This window comes from Bombina bombina, chromosome 12 (assembly GCF_027579735.1).
Source record: "Bombina bombina isolate aBomBom1 chromosome 12, aBomBom1.pri, whole genome shotgun sequence".
Taxonomy (NCBI): Eukaryota; Metazoa; Chordata; class Amphibia; order Anura; family Bombinatoridae; genus Bombina; species Bombina bombina.
The window spans coordinates 64,197,476-64,216,974 of NC_069510.1; the positions used below are offsets into that span (position 1 = coordinate 64,197,476).

Here is a 19,499-nt window from a genome sequence, read left to right on the forward strand (position 1 = left end):
AAGATCATTGGATGATAAAATCTAACTATACTGTCAATCAATTAGAAAAAATAGCGGGGCGGAGGAAAGATTGTTATCTTCGGCATTTAATAAGGTAATAAACTGATTTATGGAATGCAATATGTAAAAAACGATTAATTAAACTGGGGCTATTTTTAAACAAACTGTAATATGGCGTTAACAAGTGTTGTGAACCTTACCTTACCTTTAAACAAATACTATTCAGAAGTTCAGTAGTTCATATGGTAGGGAATGTAGTAAATTGATACATAATAGATACAAATATATCAATTAGAATGTTTCTATTTTGAATATTGCATAATTCAAATATTACATTTAAAGAAAGCATTAGAAATACTATTACAAATGTATTCATTTAAATTTTTCGAATTTGAATATTGCATAATTCAAATCAAATTATTAGAATTTTTTTAATCGAATATTACATTAAATGTAGGCTAGAAAGTTGTACAAACATTCGAAAATTCGAAATGAACTAACAAATATGTTAAAATTTGTTTCATTTTTTTGAATGTTTCAAAACATTCGCCAATCCCTAGGCAGGATGTGACCGCAAAGGATCAGGGGTGGGACAGAGAATAAACATAAAAATGAATACAATAATTAAATAGAACACTAGAGGGAAAGCAACAACTAAAATAACACATAAAGATGTACATATGAAAATATGGACATAACAATGACAATTGGTAAATGTCACACATGTAAATGAGTTTTGTTCTCGCAAATTGAACAAAGGGGTTCCTTGAATAGAGCATTGCTATAACATCAAGAGGTATGAATAGGCTATTGTATTGTTGTATTGTATTGTATTGTGAATAGGCTATTGCATTATTTGTATGTTTCAGGTTCAGGAGACCTCCCAGTTTGTATTTCAAAAATAAAGAGTTAACACACGAAAAAGTCCTTTTTGGGAGCTTTTCTGTTGAAAATGTGTTTGCGGTGTCATGTTTTTAGCAACCATTACAATATAGTATTTTGATTGAACAAGAAACTCAACTCCCAGTTCAGCCAGTACAAAACAAACATGTTATTGGGAGCCAATAGATTGTGTTCAACCCCAGATTGTGATTGAGTCCTTAGTTATAAATTTTCACAACAAATAATAAAACAATGCACATTTCTAGGGAATAACATAATTTTCAGCAGATTTTAATGCCATTCAAGGGACAGTCAACACCAGCATTTTTGTTGTTTAAAAAGATAGATAATCCCTTTATTACCAATTCCCCAGTTTTGCATAACCAACACAGTTATATAAATACACTTTTTACCTCTGTAATTAACTTGTATCTAAGCATCTGCAAACTGCCCCCTTATTTCAGTTCTTTTGACAGACTTGCATTTTAGCCAATCAGTGCTGACTTCTAGGTAACTTCATGTGTGTGAGCTCAATGTTATCTATATGACACACATGAACTAATGCCCTCTAGTGGTGAAAAACTTCCAAAATGCATTCAGATAAGACGCGGCCTTCAAGGTCTAAGAAATTAGCATATGAACCTACCTAGGTTTAGCTTTCAACTAAGAATACCAAGTGATCAAAGCAAATTTGGTGATAAAAGTAAATTGGAAAGTTGTTTAAAATGACATGCCCTATATGAATAGGGTGACCATATTGCCTCTTTAAAAAGGGACACATATGAAAAATACATATGTCAGGGTTCTTATACAAAATATTTCTTTAAACAGCCCTGAAAAAACCCTGACATATGTATTTTTCACGTGTCCCTTTTTATGAAAGTTTATTTTGGACTTGACTGTCCCTTTAAGGAAGTCCAGCAATCAAGATTTAAAAATACATTCACAGCTTCTTTTATACAATAAAATATCAGTAAATATTTATTTTAGTAATTCTGCAAAAAAAATAGTGCTCAAATTACAATATTTATCTGTGTATATTTTGCTTAGGAGAACTCTGACTTTGCTTAACTATCCACCAGTTTCCCATTAGATCACTGGTCTAATCTTCATTTCAGAATATTTGTAGGAATTGTACCATCCGTTACCAGTGCTCCAGTTGATGCCAATGGCATAAGCGGTATGTTGACCTAGCATATAGAGTCCATTCAAATTTGAATGGTGGCATCTATAATACCACCATCCCCCCTTGTACAAATCTGCACAGTTAGTGTCCAAATTATCGTTGTCCTGGTCTTTGGTGGTAAACTTCATGTTGTTGTGTATCGCCATGGAATCCCCTGAAATAGATCAACAAATGATAAACTTTGTCTAACTTAATAAATATAAAAATAAGTAGGCTTGGAGATCATCATTGAATGATATAAATATTTTGAAAATAGCCTTGTTTACTTGAAATGAAATGATTAACAAATATCAGCAAAAACGAATATCCGAACGAATGCACCACAACATTTAAAGAAAACAAATAAATACTGATTAAATTACTTCTATTATCAAAATACTATAGTGCTCTGGAGAGCCTCGCTAATTCCGACACTTCTTCACAGAACCCTGTGAAGAAGGGTCAGGATAACCGCGGATCTCCAGCGTTCTATAGGTAATTATATAATGCTATAGGTGAAATTCTTCACCTGTAGCAAAGTAGCATTTACATTCATTTAGCTAAAATAAATGTAAATGTTCCACAAATGTTAAGTATTTATTTAGTTTAAAACTAAACGAATAGCACAGCAGCCAAATATTCGGAAAACGAATATTTCGGAATATTCGGCCTGAAAGATTCGTCCGAACCGTATTCTTCGCCGTGCACAGAAATCTCTAATAAGTGATACAATTTTATATAAGTAACAACAAATGAAATATTCCCACTTCAGTGTTATGACTTACCCCTTGTCATTAGGAACCATTAGAGGATTTGCTGTTTGAATCACTAAACATTGGGGTTTACATATATATTTTTTGTCATCATCATGTGTTTGCTTATGAATAGATGAACTTATACATGTGTGATAAAAGTTACACAGGATTTATGTTGCTCCAGATGGTATTTTTGCAAATGTTTCATAGATCTCCCAGGAAAAACACTTCACACAGAACATGTGATTGGCTGGAATATACCACACCGATATAACACTATATAGACCTATTTTGGGGGCTTTTCTTACACAATTGGCCTCCTGGCTCACTCAAAGGAGCAAAATATAGCTATACAGCTCTCAAAATATGAATAAGGAACATGGGGAAAAGCCTTTTTGTAAGTAAAGATATTTGACAAGGTTGTCCTCTATCTCAGCTATTAAATACAAAAGGCACATAAAACCCCAAATTTGTAGTTCATGACTCAGATAGAACAACTTCTAATTTACTTCTATTTAAAATTTGTTTTATTCTCTTGGTATCCTTTGTTGAAGGAGCAGCAGTAAATTACTGAGAGCTAGCTGAGCCTGAGCACACTGGGTGAGCCAATAATCATAGGCTTCCCAGCATTGCATTGCTGCTCCTGTGCCTACCTACGTATTCTTTCTAACAAAGGAAACCAAGAGAACAAAGCCAATGTGATAACCAAAGTAAATTGGAAAGCTGTTTAAAATTACATGCTCTGTCTAAATCAGTAGAGAAAAAAAATTGTTTTATGACCCTTTAACTTTGTAAAACATTGAGTGGCTGTCCAGGACAAATAACTTGTTTAACAATCTAATTAAACATTTATAGAATTTCTACTGTTTCTGTAATATTTGAGCAAAAGTAGGTTTTGTTTCACGCCATTTATTATTTGTGACAAGTGCAGCAGTGAGTGGCTTTTCATATAATATTCACATCACTTTCTACAGTACGTTATTCACAAAGCTTGAGTGAACCATATCTCTTACCTGCTGTACCACCCCTGAAGTCTCCAAGCAACAGTTTGTACTTCTCATCTTCTCCCAGAACTTGAAAGGATGCGTATTTGGCAAAATGTTTTGTGTTGCTGAAATCCTGAAGATCAACACGCAGTTCCCAGGATCCTGCAAGGGCAGAAATTACGTTTATTTATGGAGAATCAGAGAATTTATAACTGAATCATTATACATCAGGATTGCGTAAGGATATCACAGTGCTAAATCAATCTTATCCAGGGCTGAAACTGGATCACTCAGGGCTACATTAAGGAAGTCAATGACGATATAGGTTTTGTTGTAAAAATACTCGCCTAGATTTAGAGTTTTGCGTTAGACGGGGTGCGTTAGCTACGCATGGTTTTTTCCCCCCGCACCTTTTAAACAACGCTGGTATTTAGAGTTCTCAGAAGGGATGCGTTAGGCTCCAAAAAGGGAGCGTACAGGCATATTTACCGCCACTGCAACTCTCAATACCAGCGTTGCTTACGGACGCGGCCAGCTTCAAAAACGTGCTCGTGCACGATTCCCCCATAGGAAACAATGGGGCAGTTTGAGCTTGAAAAAAACCTAACACCTGCAAAAAAGCAGCGTTCAGCTCCTAACGCAGCCCCATTGTTTCCTATGGGGAAGTCTGCACCTAACACCCTAACATATACCCCGAGTCTAAACACCCCTAACCTTACACTTATTAACCCCTAATCTGCCGCCCCCGCTATCGCTGACCCCTGCATATTATTTTTAACACCTAATCTGCTGCTTCGTACACCGCCGCAACCTACGTTATCCCTATGTACCCCTAATCTGCTGCCCCTAACACCGCTGACCCCTATATTATATTTATTAACCCCTAATCTGCCGCCCACAACGTCGCCGCCACCTACCTACAATTATTAACCCCTAATCTGCCGACCGGACCTCACCGCTACTCTAATAAATGTATTAACCCCTAAAGCTAAGTCTAACCCTAACACTAACACCCCCCTAAGCCAATCCGATTGAATCAGCCAATCAGATTTTTCCTACTTTAATTTCGATTGGCTGATAGAATCCTATCAGCCAATCGGAATTCGAGGGACGCCATCTTGGATGACGTCACTTAAAGGAACCTTCATTCGTCGGGAGTCGCCGGAAGAAGAGGATGGATCCGCGTCGGCTGCTTCAAGATGGTCCCGCTCCGCGCCGGATGGAAGAAGATAGAAGATGCTGCCTGGATGAAGATGTCTACCGGTCCGGATGCCCTCTTCTTGCCGGATAGGATGAAGACTTCGGACCCTCTTCTGGACCTCTTCTTGCCGGATAGGATGAAGACTTCGGACCCTCTTCTGGACGGATCGGTGATACCCGGCGTGGTGAAGATAAGGTAGGAAGATCTTCAGGGGCTTAGTGTTAGGTTTTTTAAGGGGGGTTTGGGTTAGATTAGGAGTATGTGGGTGGTGGGTTGTAATGTTGGGGGGGTATTGTATGTTTATTTAAATGCAAAAGAGCTGTTTTCTTTGGGGCATGCCCCGCAAAAGGCCCTTTTAAGGGCTGGTAAGGTAAAAGAGCTGTTAAATTTTTATTTTAGAATAGGGTAGGGCATTTTTTTATTTTGGGGGGCTTTGTTATTTTTTTAGGGGGCTTAGAGTAGGTGTAATTAGTTTAAAATTCATGTAATCTTTTTTTATTTTTTTGTAATTTAGTGTGTTTTTTTTGTAATTTAGTTTAGTTGATTTAATTGTAGATAGTTTATTTAATTAATTTATTCATAGTGTAGTATTAGGTTTAATTGTAACTTAGGTTAGGATTTATTTTACAGGTAATTTTGTAATTATTTTAACTTGGTAGCTATTAAATAGTTATTAACTATTTAATAGCTATTGTACCTAGTTAAAATAAATACAAAGTTGCCTGTAAAATAAATATAAATCCTAAAATAGCTACAATATAATTATTAGTTATATTGTAGCTATATTAGGGTTTATTTTACAGGTAAGTATTTAGTTTTAAATAGGATTCATTTATTTAATAAGATTTATTTTATTTCGTTAGATAAAAATTATATTTAACTTAGGGGGGTGTTAGGGTTAGGGTTAGACTTAGCTTTAGGGGTTAATACATTTATTAGAGTAGTGGCGAGGTCCGGTCGGCAGATTAGGGGTTAATACTTGAAGTTAGGTGTCAGCGATGTTAGGGAGGGCAGATTAGGGGTTAATCAAATTTATTATAGGGTTTTTGAGGCGGGAGTGAGGCGGTTTAGGGGTTAATACATTTATTATAGTAGCGGCGAGGTCCGGTCGGCAGATTAGGGGTTAAAAAGTGTAGGTAGGTAGCGGTGACGTGGGGGGGGGGCAGATTAGGGGGTAATAAATATTATGTAGGGGTCGGCGATGTTAGGGGCAGCAGATTAGGGGTACATAGGGATAATGTTGGTTGCGGCGGTGTGCGGTCGGCAGATTAGGGGTTAAAAAAATTTAATAGAGTGGCGGCGATGTGGGGGGGCCTCGGTTTAGGGGTGCATAGGTAGTTTATGGGTGTTAGTGTACTTTAGAGCACAGTAGTTAAGAGCTTTATGAACCGGCATTAGCCCAGAAAGCTCTTAACTCCTGGCTTTTTTCTGCGGCTGGAGTCTTGTCGTTAGATTTCTAACGCTCACTTCAGCCAAGACTCTAAATACCGGCGTTAGAAAGATCCCATTGAAAAGATAGGATACACAATTGACGTAAGGGGATCTGCGGTATGGAAAAGTCACGGCTGGAAAGTGAGCGTTAGATCCTTACCTACAAGACTCTAAATACCAGCGGTAGGCAAAAACCAGCGTTAGGACCCCCTAACGCTGGTTTTGACGGCTAACGCAGAACTCTAAATCTAGGCGAATGTTTTTTAAGGTAATGTCAGACTACAATCCACTTAAAGGAAGAGTCTGGTCAACATTAAAGTTTTATGATTCAGATAGGACATGCAAATTAAACACCTTTCCAATTTACTTTATCATCAAATTTGCTTTGCTCTCGTGGTATTATTTGACGAAAGCTAAACCTAGGTAGGCTCATTTGCAAATTTCTAAGCCCTTGAAAGCCGCCTCTTATCTCAGTGCATTTTGACCGTTTTTTTACAGATAGAGAGCGCTAGTTCATGTGTGTCATATAGATAACATTGTGCTCAATCCCGTGGAGTTATTTAGAAGTCAACACTGATTGGCTAAAATGCAAGTCTGTCAAAAGAACTTAGATAAAGGGGCAGTTTGCAAAGGCTTAGATACAAGGTAATCACAGAGGTAAAAGGTATATTAATATAACTTTGTTGGTTATGCAAAACTGGATAATGGGCAATAAAGGGATTATCTATATTTTTAAACAATAACAATTCTGGAGTAGACTGTCCCTTTTAAGTGATTACTTTTATAAGGTTTTTTGGCAATTATCACAAAGTACATGCAAATAATTACCTAAGTACATTGATGAAACAAAATGTCACTTTTACGAGCCATTGAGTTGTTAGCATGAACATGGTCACCTCTTTCATATGAAATATGCCTACAACTCATGTTCTGTTCAAACATTAGGCTGAAGTCAGCTGTGAGGGGGTACTGGCATTAACGCTCACCATAGTGTAAGTAAAAACTGGTGGCTATATAAAAGCGGTACCAGTGTACCCATATATACGTGATAGATTGTCTTATGCTTCTAGATTCCAACTAGAAGTGGTAAAAAGCAACATATGTTCTAATCCCTTTTATATTTTCAATGACTTTCTTCTCAATTAACTTTTACTGAATATGGAAACTGTACAGGTGAACTCTTCCCTTTTTAAAAACAAATCCGGAATGTTAGTGATATTTTAGATGGATTTTCATTCATCAGTTGTAATGAAAATGCTCTATACCTTACTTTTTAATACAGATATAAAATTAAAATAACCTTTTCTTCGCCTCCCGCTTCAAAAGTAAATTTTTCTGTGAGCTAATAGTTTGAATTGTTGTCCAATCAGTGTTCTCCCCATATGGCACGTTTGTTGAAACTAGAGAGCTCATTGGAGAACAGTTCAAACCTTTAGCTCACAGAAAAATTTACTTTTGAAGAGGGCGGTGGGCGGAGGGCGCTGGGTATTTAAATTTCATATCTATATTAAAAAATAACACATAATAATCACATTGCCATTCTTAAAATGTCTATTCTACCCAAGGTCCTGTATTTATTTATTTATAACAACTACATTCTCTACCTGTTCTACCTAAATGCCCAATTTATCCCAACTACATTCTCTACCTGTTCTACCTAAATGCTCAATTTATCCCAACTACATTCTCTACCTGTTCTACCTAAATGCCCAATTTATCCCAACTACATTCTCTACCTGTTCTACCTAAATGCCCAATTTATCCCAACTACATTCTCTACCTGTTCTATCTAAATGCCCAATTTATCCCAACTACATTCTCTACCTGTTCTACCTAAATGCCCAATTTATCCCAACTACATTCTCTACCTGTTCTACCTAAATGCTCAATTTATCCCAACTACATTCTCTACCTGTTCTACCTAAATGCCCAATTTATCCCAACTACATTCTCTACCTGTTCTACCTAAATGCCCAATTTATCCCAACTACATTCTCTACCTGTTCTACCTAAATGCCCAATTTATCCCAACTACATTCTTTACCTGTTCTACCTAAATGCCCAATTTATCCCAACTACATTCTCTACCTGTTCTACCTAAATGCCCAGTTTTCAATTTTGGTACCATTATTTGATTGTGATGTTAACCCTCAGATGTAAATTTATGTTGGAACATTTTCCTCTAGCGGAGACGGCTGATGTGTAGAGCTGCCCCTAGCTAATATTGCTACCACAGACCAAATGCTATTTTGTAATAATTTGTAAAGTAAGGATTTGTGTAATAAGCTGTTAATACTTCAAATGTTGTATAAGTATTTTCCTTAATAAAAATATGATTTAAAAAAATAAAATAAAATAATAAGTTATAGCGCAACTTTTTTACATTTGATGAATTTGATGAACACCATCTAAAATATCACTAACATTCTGGATCTGATTTTAAAAAGGGGAGAGTTTATCATCACTTTAATACACTTTCTAACGAATAAGAAATACCCACAATGCTTTTTATACCAGGGGTTACATTTACATAGTGCTGTCTGATAGACATCAGTAATATATCTCTACCATCTTAACCTTCCACCATAACATTAATACTCACCAGGGTTATAATACAAAATACCAGAGGTTTGGGTGCACATCACCACCAATTAAATTGTATAGAGGTACTCGACAGGGATGTCCCCTCTCTCCGCTTCTCTTCAACTTAGCATTAGAGCCATTAATACATCTTTAATAAAAATGTTCACCAGGAATTATGATAGAGAAAACATATATACAGATGGCGCTATATGCAGATGATCTACTCCTTTTTGTATCAGAACCTGAGATATATATAGAAACAGTTTTATAAAATTTTAGATACCTCATGATATAAGATGAATATGAAAAACTCTCAAATACTATGGTTATATAAGAAGGTAAAGAGTAAAAATTATATATTTGAAGAAGTAAAAGAGTATATGATATACTTGGGAATAAAAATATCTAATAACCCTAATAATATATATGATCTTAACTTCCCACCGCGAATTAAGAATATAGTGAAAGATCTTAAAATATGGCAGAACTTAAATTTAAATTTGACTGGTAGAGACCATGTCATCAAAATGTCTATTTTACCTAGACTATTGTACCCCATACATATGTTACCACTAAGAATTCCCAATAAAGATCTCAAATTATTGAGCATAGCGATAAGAAATTTTATTTGGAAACAGAATAAATCAAGGATCAGTATCTCTAAATTACAAATGCCAACAAATAAAATAGGATGGAGTATGCCAAGTATAAAATACTATAACTGGGCGGCACTAGCAAGATATAATCTTGAATGGATAACAGGAAGGGAACAATATACCAATATGAAATTGGAACAAAAAATGACTATGCCTATATCGATAGCTTATTTACCTCATGCTGATACAGCAGAGATCCCAAAAAATATTTAAACGCATATAGTATTTCGTCACTGCCTATTAATATGGAAGTTTATGAATAAATTCTTTGAGATAAATCATAAATATTCACGGTATATCCCTATAGTGGCGAATTGTAAATTTCCAATGGGAAATAATTGTCCTTTTCGGAATTGGAATAGATATGGGATAAATAAAATAGGATATCTATATCAAGAACATAATAAAGGTATATATTCTTCTCAAGAGATTTTTAATAAATATAAGGTAAAAATAAAAAATTACTTTTACCATAACCAGATTGAATCATATCTAAAACAAGGTGCTTAGAGAGTCCCCAAACATCTGTAGTAGAAATATAATAGTAGAAATGTGTGAAAGTTATGAAAAAGGTAATTTTAAGATTACCAATATATATAATAAAATCATTGCTAGGTCAACAGAGGGAAACCTTGCGAAGATTACGAATAAATGGCAACAGACACTAGGAACACATATCACAAAGGAACAACTATGTTATAGCATAAGAACAGTAAGACAGACTACTATGGCAAGTGAGTTGAGGGAATCACAGTATAGATTATTACATAATGACTATATAACAACAATAAAGAGGAGTAAATGGAGAAAGGATTCTTCTTTTATTTGTCCAAAATGTTATTTTACACTACCAAATCTATCTCACTATTTTTGGGATTGCCCAAAAATCTGCCAATACTGGGCTCAGATTTCATTTTGGCTATCTAATATAATCAGAGATAATTGCCAGGTGAATAAACAAGCAATCTTTTTATTACAAATACCAAAGATAAAAAAAAACTCAAAACAAATTATTTATTTTAATAGCAAGAAGGACTATCACAAAATTATGGACTTGAAAAAAAACTACATCTATTGCAATACTTAAGAAAGCAATATGACAACAATTAATAATAGAGAATTATGATACACAATGCGACCCTATAGGGAGAACACAGCACTTTGTGAATAAATGGGCACAATATATTAAAACAATGAATGAGGAAACTCAACAAATTATATATAAAGGGACTAAATATAGCATATACAATCTAATTGGAGGTTGAGAATTGGTTAATAGAGTAACAGAGATAAATCTAGACTAGCTACTAGAAGGGATAAGTACCTGCCTTGAATATAATTATAATTGTATGATAATTATGATGAATAAAAAAAAAAACATCACCATCAATCTTGCGGCTAGATTTAGAGTTTTGCATTAGAAGGGGTGCGTTAGCTACGCGTGTTTTTTTCCCCCCCGCACCTTTTAAATAACGCTGGTATTGAAAGTTCTCTGAAGGGCTGCGTTAGGCTCCAAAAAGGGAGCGTAGAGCATAATTTACCGCCACTTCAACTCTAAATACCAGCGTTGCTTACGGACGCGGCCAGCTTCAAAAACGTGCTCGTGCACGATTCCCCCATAGGAAACAATGGGGCAGTTTGAGCTGGAAAAAAACCTAACACCTGCAAAAAAGCAGCGTTCAGCTCCTAACGCAGCCCCATTGTTTCCTATGGGGAAACACTTCCTATGTCTGCACCTAACACCCTAACATGTACCCCGAGTCTAAACACCCCTAAATTTACACTTATTAACCCCTAATCTGCTGCCCCCGCTATCGCTGACCCCTGCATTACACAATTAACCCCTAATCTGCCGCTCCGTACACCGCCGCAACCTACATTATAGCTATGTACCCCTAATCTGCTGCCCCTACCATCGCCGACCCCTATATTATATTTATTAACCCCTAATCTGCCCCCCCAATGTCGCCGCTACCTACCTACACTTATTAACCCCTAATCTGACGACCGGACCTCGCCGCCACTATAATAAATGTATTAACCCCTAAACCGCCTCACTCCCGCCTCAAAAACCCTATAATAAATAGTATTAAGCCCTAATCTGCCCTCCCTAACATCGCTGACACCTACCTACAAGTATTAACCCCTAATCTGCCGACCGGACCTCACCGCTACTCTAATAAATGTATTAACCCCTAAAGCTAAGTCTAACCCTAACCCTAACACCCCCCTAAATTAAATATAATTTAAATCTAACGAAATAAAATAAATCTTATTAAATAAATTAATCCTATTTAAAGCTAAATACTTACCTGTAAAATAAACCCTAATATAGCTACAATATAACGAATAATTATATTGTAGCTATTTTAGGATTTATATTTATTTTACAGGCAACTTTGTATTTATTTAACCAGGTACAATAGCTATTAAATAGTTATTAACTATTAAATAGCTACCTAGTTAAAATAATTACAAAATTACCTGTAAAATAAATCCTAACCTAAGTTACAATTAAACCTAACACTACACTATCAATAAATTAATTAAATAAACTACCTACAATTATCTACAATTAAATCAACTAAACTAAATTACAAAAAATAAAAAAAGATTACAAGAATTTTAAACTAATTACACCTACTCTAAGCCCCCTAAAAAAATAACAAAGCCCCCCAAAATAAAAAAATGCCCTACCCTATTCTAAAATAAAAAGTTAACAGCTCTTTTACCTTACCAGCCCTTAAAAGAGCCTTTTGCGGAGCATGCACCAAAGTAAACAGCTCTTTTGCATTTAAAAAAAACATACAATACCCCCCCCCAACATTACAACCCACCACCCACATACCCCTAATCTAACCCAAACCCCCCTTAAAAACCTAACACTAAGCCCCTGAAGATCTCCCTACCTTATCTTCACCACGCCGGGTATCACCGATCCGTCCAGAAGAGGCTCCAAAGTCTTCATCCTATCCGGCAAGAAGAGGTCCAGAAGAGGCTCCGAAGTCTTCATCCTATTCGGCAAGAAGAGGACATCCGGACTGGTAGACATCTTCATCCAGGCGGCGTCTTCTATCTTCATTTATCCGGCGCGGAGCGGGACCATCTTGAAGCAGCCGACGCGGATCCATCCTCTTCTTCCGGCGACTCCCGACGAATGAAGGTTCCTTTAAGGGACGTCATCCAAGATGGCGTCCCTCGAATTCCGATTGGCTGATAGGATTCTATCAGCCAATCGTAATTAAGGTAGGAAAAATATGATTGGCTGATTGAATCAGCCAATCAGATTCAAGTTCAATCCGATTGGCTGATCCAATCAGCCAATCAGATTGAGCTCGCATTCTATTGGCTGATCGGAACAGCCAATAGAATGCGAGCTCAATCTGATTGGCTGATTGGATCAGCCAATCGGATTGAACTTGAATCTGATTGGCTGATTCAATCAGCCAATCAGATTTTTCCTACCTTAATTCCGATTGGCTGATAGAATCCTATCAGCCAATCGGAATTCAAGGGACGCCATCTTGGATGACGTCCCTTAAAGGAACCTTCATTCGTCGGGAGTCGCCGGAAGAAGAGGATGGATCCGCGTCGGCTGCTTCAAGATGGTCCCGCTCCACGCCGGATGGATGAAGATAGAAGACGCCGCCTGGATGAAGATGTCTACCAGTCCGGATGTCCTCTTCTTGCCGGATAGGATGAAGACTTCGGAGCCTCTTCTGGACCTCTTCTTGCCGGATAGGATGAAGACTTCGGACCCTCTTCTGGACGGATTGGTGATCCCCGGCATGGTGAAGATAAGGTAGGGAGATCTTCAGGGGCTTAGTGTTAGGTTTTTTAAGGGTAGTTTGGGTTAGATTAGGGGTATGTGGGTGGTGGGTTGTAATGTTGGGGGGGTATTGTATGTTTTTTTTAAATGCAAAAGAGCTGTTTACTTTGGGGCATGCCCCGCAAAAGGCCCTTTTAAGGGCTGGTAAGGTAAAAGAGCTGTTAACTTTTTATTTTAGAATAGGGTAGGGCATTTATTTTGGGGGGCTTTGTTATTTTTTTAGGGGGCTTAGAGTAGGTGTAATTAGTTTAAAATTCTTGTAATCTTTTTTTATTTTTTGTAATTTAGAGTTTGTTTTTTCTTGTAATTTAGTTTAGTTGATTTAATTGTAGATAATTGTAGGTAGTTTATTTAATTAATTTATTGATAGTGTAGTGTTAGGTTTAATTGTAACTTAGGTTAGGATTTATTTTACAGGTAATTTTGTAATTATTTTAACTAGGTAGCTATTAAATAGTTAATAACTATTTAATAGCTATTGTACCTGGTTAAAATAAATACAAAGTTGCCTATAAAATAAATATAAATCCTAAAATAGCTACAATATAATTATTCGTTATATTGTAGCTATATTAGGGTTTATTTTACAGGTAAGTATTTAGCTTTAAATAGGATTAATTTATTTAATAAGATTTATTTTATTTTGTTAGATTTAAATTATATTTAACTTAGGGGGGTGTTAGGGTTAGACTTAGCTTTAGAGGTTAATACATTTATTAGAGTAGCGGTGAGGTCCGGTCGGCAGATTAGGGGTTAATACTTGTAGGTAGGTAGCGGCGACGTTGGGGGGGGGCAGATTAGGGGTTAATAAATATTATGTAGGTGTCGGCGATGTTAGGGGCAGCAGATTAGGGGTACATAGGGATAATGTAGGTTGCGGCGGTGTGCGGTCGGCAGATTAGGGGTTAAAAATTTTAATTATAGTGGCGGCGATGTGGGGGGACCTCGGTTTAGGGGTACATAGGTAGTTTATGGGTGTTAGTGTACTTTAGAGCACAGTAGTTAAGAGCTATATGAACCGGCGTTAGCCCAGAAAGCTCTTAACTCCTGACTTTTTTCTGCGGCTGGAGTTTTGTCGTTAGAGTTCTAACGATCACTTCAGCCAAGACTCTAAATACCGGCGTTAGAAAGATCCCATTGAAAAGATAGGATAGGCAATTGGCGTAAGGGGATCTGCGGTATGGAAAAGTCGCGGCTGGAAAGTGAGCGTTAGACCCTTTCCTGACTGACTCTAAATACCAGCGGGCAGTAAAAACCAGCGTTAGGACCCCTTAACGCTGGTTTTGACGGCTAACGCAGAACTCTAAATCTAGGCGTAACTAAAAAAGGACAGGGCTCAGTATCATGAGTAATGTTTCTGATTGGTTGTAATTAGTCATGTTGGGTGGGTTTAGAATATACTATACTTTAAATTGTATGCTCAGTAGCAGCTGGTGACTCAAAAAGTGCAAATATAAAAATACTGTGCACATTTTGTTAATGGAAGTCAATTTAAAAAATGTTTAAAATTGCTGCTCTATCTGAATCATGAAAGTTTAATGTTGACTTGAATGTCCCTTTAATACTAACTTTATGACAATGGTCTTGTTGTCCGTGGACTAAAGCCCAGATTGGCTCCTGCAAATAAGGCAAATAGTAGCTACTCAAGACTAATTGCAGTTAAAAGAGTGTCAATTTCTTTTAAAAATGTTAAGGTTTGGCTGTTATGTTATTTTATAGCAAAGCAACAGAAATGTCTTGTAATTACAGTGTTTACTGCCCCTTTAATTCATTCACTGTTAGACAAACCTTTACTGTCTGTGAGAGTATTTACCTATCGACGTTATCTTGTGAAGATTATCGTTCCCCAGCCAGAACTCGTTCAGACGGCTGCCAAATCCCCACTTGTAGGATTCCCAGTCACGGAAGAAATCTACTGAGCCGTCCCAACGTCTCTGGAAAACCTACAGAATTGTACAGAAATACAGTTCCTCTTGTAATTGCTTTATGTAAAGTGATGATAAACTGTGTAGAGCAGTTAATACCTGTTCTGTGGAAATCTGCTAAAATACCGTCCCTTTTAGATTGGTACCAGAAGATAGAGAGATCATATTACATTATGTCAGGCAGATTAGATATGTTTTATGATCTTCATTTTCTCTGGGAATCATTTAGACCTGTGTTACTCAACTGCAGTCCTCAAGTACTCAGGCCAGGTTTTCATTATAGCTGAACCAGTGCACAGGCGAAGTAATCAGCTGATCAGTAACCTTGGTTACTAACTTGCTGTCACCCATCAGCTGATTATTTCACCTGTGTACTGGTTCAGCTATAATGAAAACCTGGCCTGTTGGGGGTACCCGAAAAAGCACACACACATATCTATCTATCACTGCAATATATATATAAAACATGGGAGGGGACTGCACTCTCAGACTGGACCGGGTACACATCCTATGACCCTGCAACATACTCAGCCCTGGGTACTCATTGGCACTCACAGGAAACTGTGCTGTCCCCAGAGTCATAGGCAGTTAACCCCAGACAGGTCCCTTCCATTTTTTATTTTAATCTTAGCTGAAAGCTTGTAAGTAAGTGCTGGACTTTCTCTGTGTATATATATATAAACCCCCAAACACAGATTTCTTGAAACAATACTTACCCAAACACAATACTGAGTGCTGAAAGCCAACAGAATTAAAGACAATAGCTAGCTGAATAAATGAAGGGTTCAAAGTTACCTGTAAACTGTAAGCTCCTTGGGCACTTTCTTTTTATACCACCCTTGAATGTAAGCTCCTTGGGCAAAATGCCCCATTATATACCTGTATAATATTTCTAAAATAACTGCAAGAGTTTCTTACAAATATAGCCTCAAAAAATGTGCTGCCCCCCTCCAATCTTCCGCCCTAGGCAAGTGCCTTGTTTGCCTAGGACAAAATATGCCCCTGATTCATACTAAACCTGGATGCTCTCCTGCTATGTACACAATATTGTAAAGCGAGCATAATAACGTATGCAACCATTTCTGTATTGTTCAATGACATGCAGATCTCTATGGATTCACATGGGGACTATGTAATATTGATTGCAAAAAAAAAGAAAATATTGAAGAAAAAAAAGAAAGAAATACAGTTCCTCCTACAATAAGTTGAGATTAGTCCATATTCTAATAAGGGCTTTGGTTTATTGGCCAATAATATAAATCAGCACATGTTTGTTTTTTTGTTTTTGCTGTTGTTTTTTTACTTAAATCGGACATTAAAGTTAAATGAACTTATTATACTTCAGGCTAGTAGGTTAATATGCTAATCAGTAATGTTACTACTGGGAGGGGCATCATTTCATTCTCGGAATTGAGCCGGCCCTCTAAGAACATGCTCTAAGCATTGGTGCAGTTTTTATTGCAGCTTTATGTCTCTTTAATGATTAAAATTGCTATGATATACAATTGGTTATAGGGAAGTAGGGCATCTTGCATGCTTGTTGCTCACTCACAATCCAGCCTCCTCCATCCGTGTGCAAATCACACAGCACCTTTAAGGGTTGTTTTCCATCTGGGTAGATTGTGTACCAGTCACTTAGAACTGTGCCCTGATCCTGCAGCTCCTTACAGTTCCTTGCAACTAAAATATACAGGGAAACAACATAAAATATAAAGATAAACAACATAAAATATAAAGCTTAACAACATAAAATATAAAGCTAAACAACATAAAATATAAAGATAAACAACATATAAAGATAAACACAATAACATATAAAAGATAAGCAACATATAAAGATAAACAACATAAAATATAAAGATAAACAACATATAAAGATAAACACAATAAAATATAAAGATAAACAACATATAAAGATAAACACAATAAAAGATAAACAACATATAAAGATAAACAACATAGAATATAAAGATAAACAACATATAAAGATAAACAACATAAAATATAAAGCTAAACAACATATAAAGATAAACACAATAAAAGATAAAGATAAACAACATAAAATATAAAGATAAACAACATATAAAGATAAACAACATATAAAGATAAACACAATAAAAGATAAAGATAAACACAATAAAATATAAAGATAAACAACATATAAAGATAAACAACATAAAATATAAAGCTAAACAAGATAAAATATAAAGATAAACAACATATAAAGATAAACAACATATAAAGATAAACACAATAAAAGATAAAGATAAACAGCATAAAATATAAAGATAAACAACATATAAAGATAAACAACATATAAAGATAAACAACATAAAATATAAAGCTAAACAACATATAAAGATAAACACAATAAAAGATAAACAACATATAAAGATAAACAACATATAAAGATAAACATATAAAGCTAAACACAATAAAATATAAAGATAAACAACATAAAATATAAAGCTAAACAACATAAAATATAAAGCTAAACAACATAAAATATAAAGATAAACAACATAAAATATAAAGCTAAACAGCATAAAATATAAAGCTAAACAACATAAAATATAAAGCTAAACAACATAAAATATAAAGATAAACAACATAAAATATAAAGCTAAACAACATAAAATATAAAGATAAACAACATATAAAGATAAACACAATAAAAGATAAAGATAAACAACATAAAATATAAAGATAAACAACATATAAAGATAAACAACATATACAGATAAATACAATAAAATATAAAGATAAACAACATAAAATATAAAGATAAACAACATATAAAGATAAAAACAATAAAAGATAAACAACATATAAAGATAAACATATAAAGATAAACACAATAAAATATAAAGCTAAACAACATAAAATATAAAGATAAACAACATAAAATATAAAGATAAACAACATAAAATATAAAACTAAACAACATAAAATATAAAGATAAACAACATAAAATATAAAACTAAACAACATAAAATATAAAGATTAACAACAGATAAAGATAAACACAATATAAGATAAACAACATAAACTATAAACCATCAGTTAATATTATGATTAGATTGCTGAAGGGCATATAATATTTTTAGGGTGAACAATATGTTTGTTTCAGTTAAAGGGGCCGATTTTTTAACGGCCGAATGCATCTTTATGCATCTGAAACAGGAGTTGATTGACACCTCTTTCTAGCGGCCGCAAATTGGCGGCAAATCTGCAGGGGGCGGCATTGCACAAGCAGTTCACCAGAACTGATGAATGATGATGAACTGAAATGATAAATGCAGACAGCATATGCTTTCGGCATTTATTGATGTGCGGCGGACATGACCCACTACAGCGGATCATGTCTGTCTGCAGGATAATAAATCAGCCCCATAGTCTTTAGTTGTAACCTGATAAGTTGTGTCAGAAAGAATTAGCATTACATTATTGAATTCTTGCAATGTTATTTTTTATATCCGTATACAAGTTTGTTTGTTCCTGGTTCTCTTTATGTATATATTCTGACCTCTGTGTTAATTTCTCTAGGAAGGTTTAAGGAATTGGGCTTCTCACTAGAGCAGTACAAAACATGTTAATTCTATGTTAATTTAATTTAGTGGATAGCAGTTACTCTAGGCATGTACCACAGTTTCACCACAGTTTAGGCTTGAAAAAGCTTTAATTCTACTGGCTGATTTGAATTTTGATTGGAATATCAGCCAATAGAAATGCAAGGGCACCCCTATATAAGTGGGGACCTTTCATTCAAGCTTCAGTGTTCTGCGGTGACAGCATGAAGAAGCATCGGATGGAAGAAAAGACGAGCTCAGCTCCATAGGACAAATGCCTTTGAAGAAGACCTAAGAGAAGTGCCACCATTGACCCGCTGCTGCCCCCCTCAGAGCCTGATTCAAGTTGGTAAGTACAAACTTTTGTCTTTTTGCCATAGGCTTTTTTTGGGGGGGGGGGGGTAGTTTTAGTACAGAGATTTTTTTAAAAAAAAAACAAGCAAAACAGCTTTATCATTTATGCCCTTTTCAGGGCATTTTTTTTAACATAGTTTTTTTTTTTTTTTTAAATGTTAAA

At 35.6% G+C, this 19,499-nt stretch overlaps 1 protein-coding gene across 1 annotated transcript in view; it reads right to left on the reverse strand.

The window, feature by feature from the left end:
* Positions 1 to 1,157: 1,157 nt before the first annotated feature.
* LOC128643188 (ficolin-1-like) overlaps positions 1,158 to 19,499 on the reverse strand; it is a 28,345-nt gene continuing 10,003 nt past the window's right edge. The window contains exons 6-9 of the mRNA XM_053696162.1: positions 16,966 to 17,093; positions 15,302 to 15,431; positions 3,816 to 3,950; positions 1,158 to 2,222 (exon numbers count right to left, since the gene is read on the reverse strand). Coding sequence (XP_053552137.1) covers positions 1,972 to 2,222; positions 3,816 to 3,950; positions 15,302 to 15,431; positions 16,966 to 17,093 — 644 coding nt within the window. The 3' untranslated portion in view covers positions 1,158 to 1,971. The remainder of the gene's footprint in view (positions 2,223 to 3,815; positions 3,951 to 15,301; positions 15,432 to 16,965; positions 17,094 to 19,499) is intronic.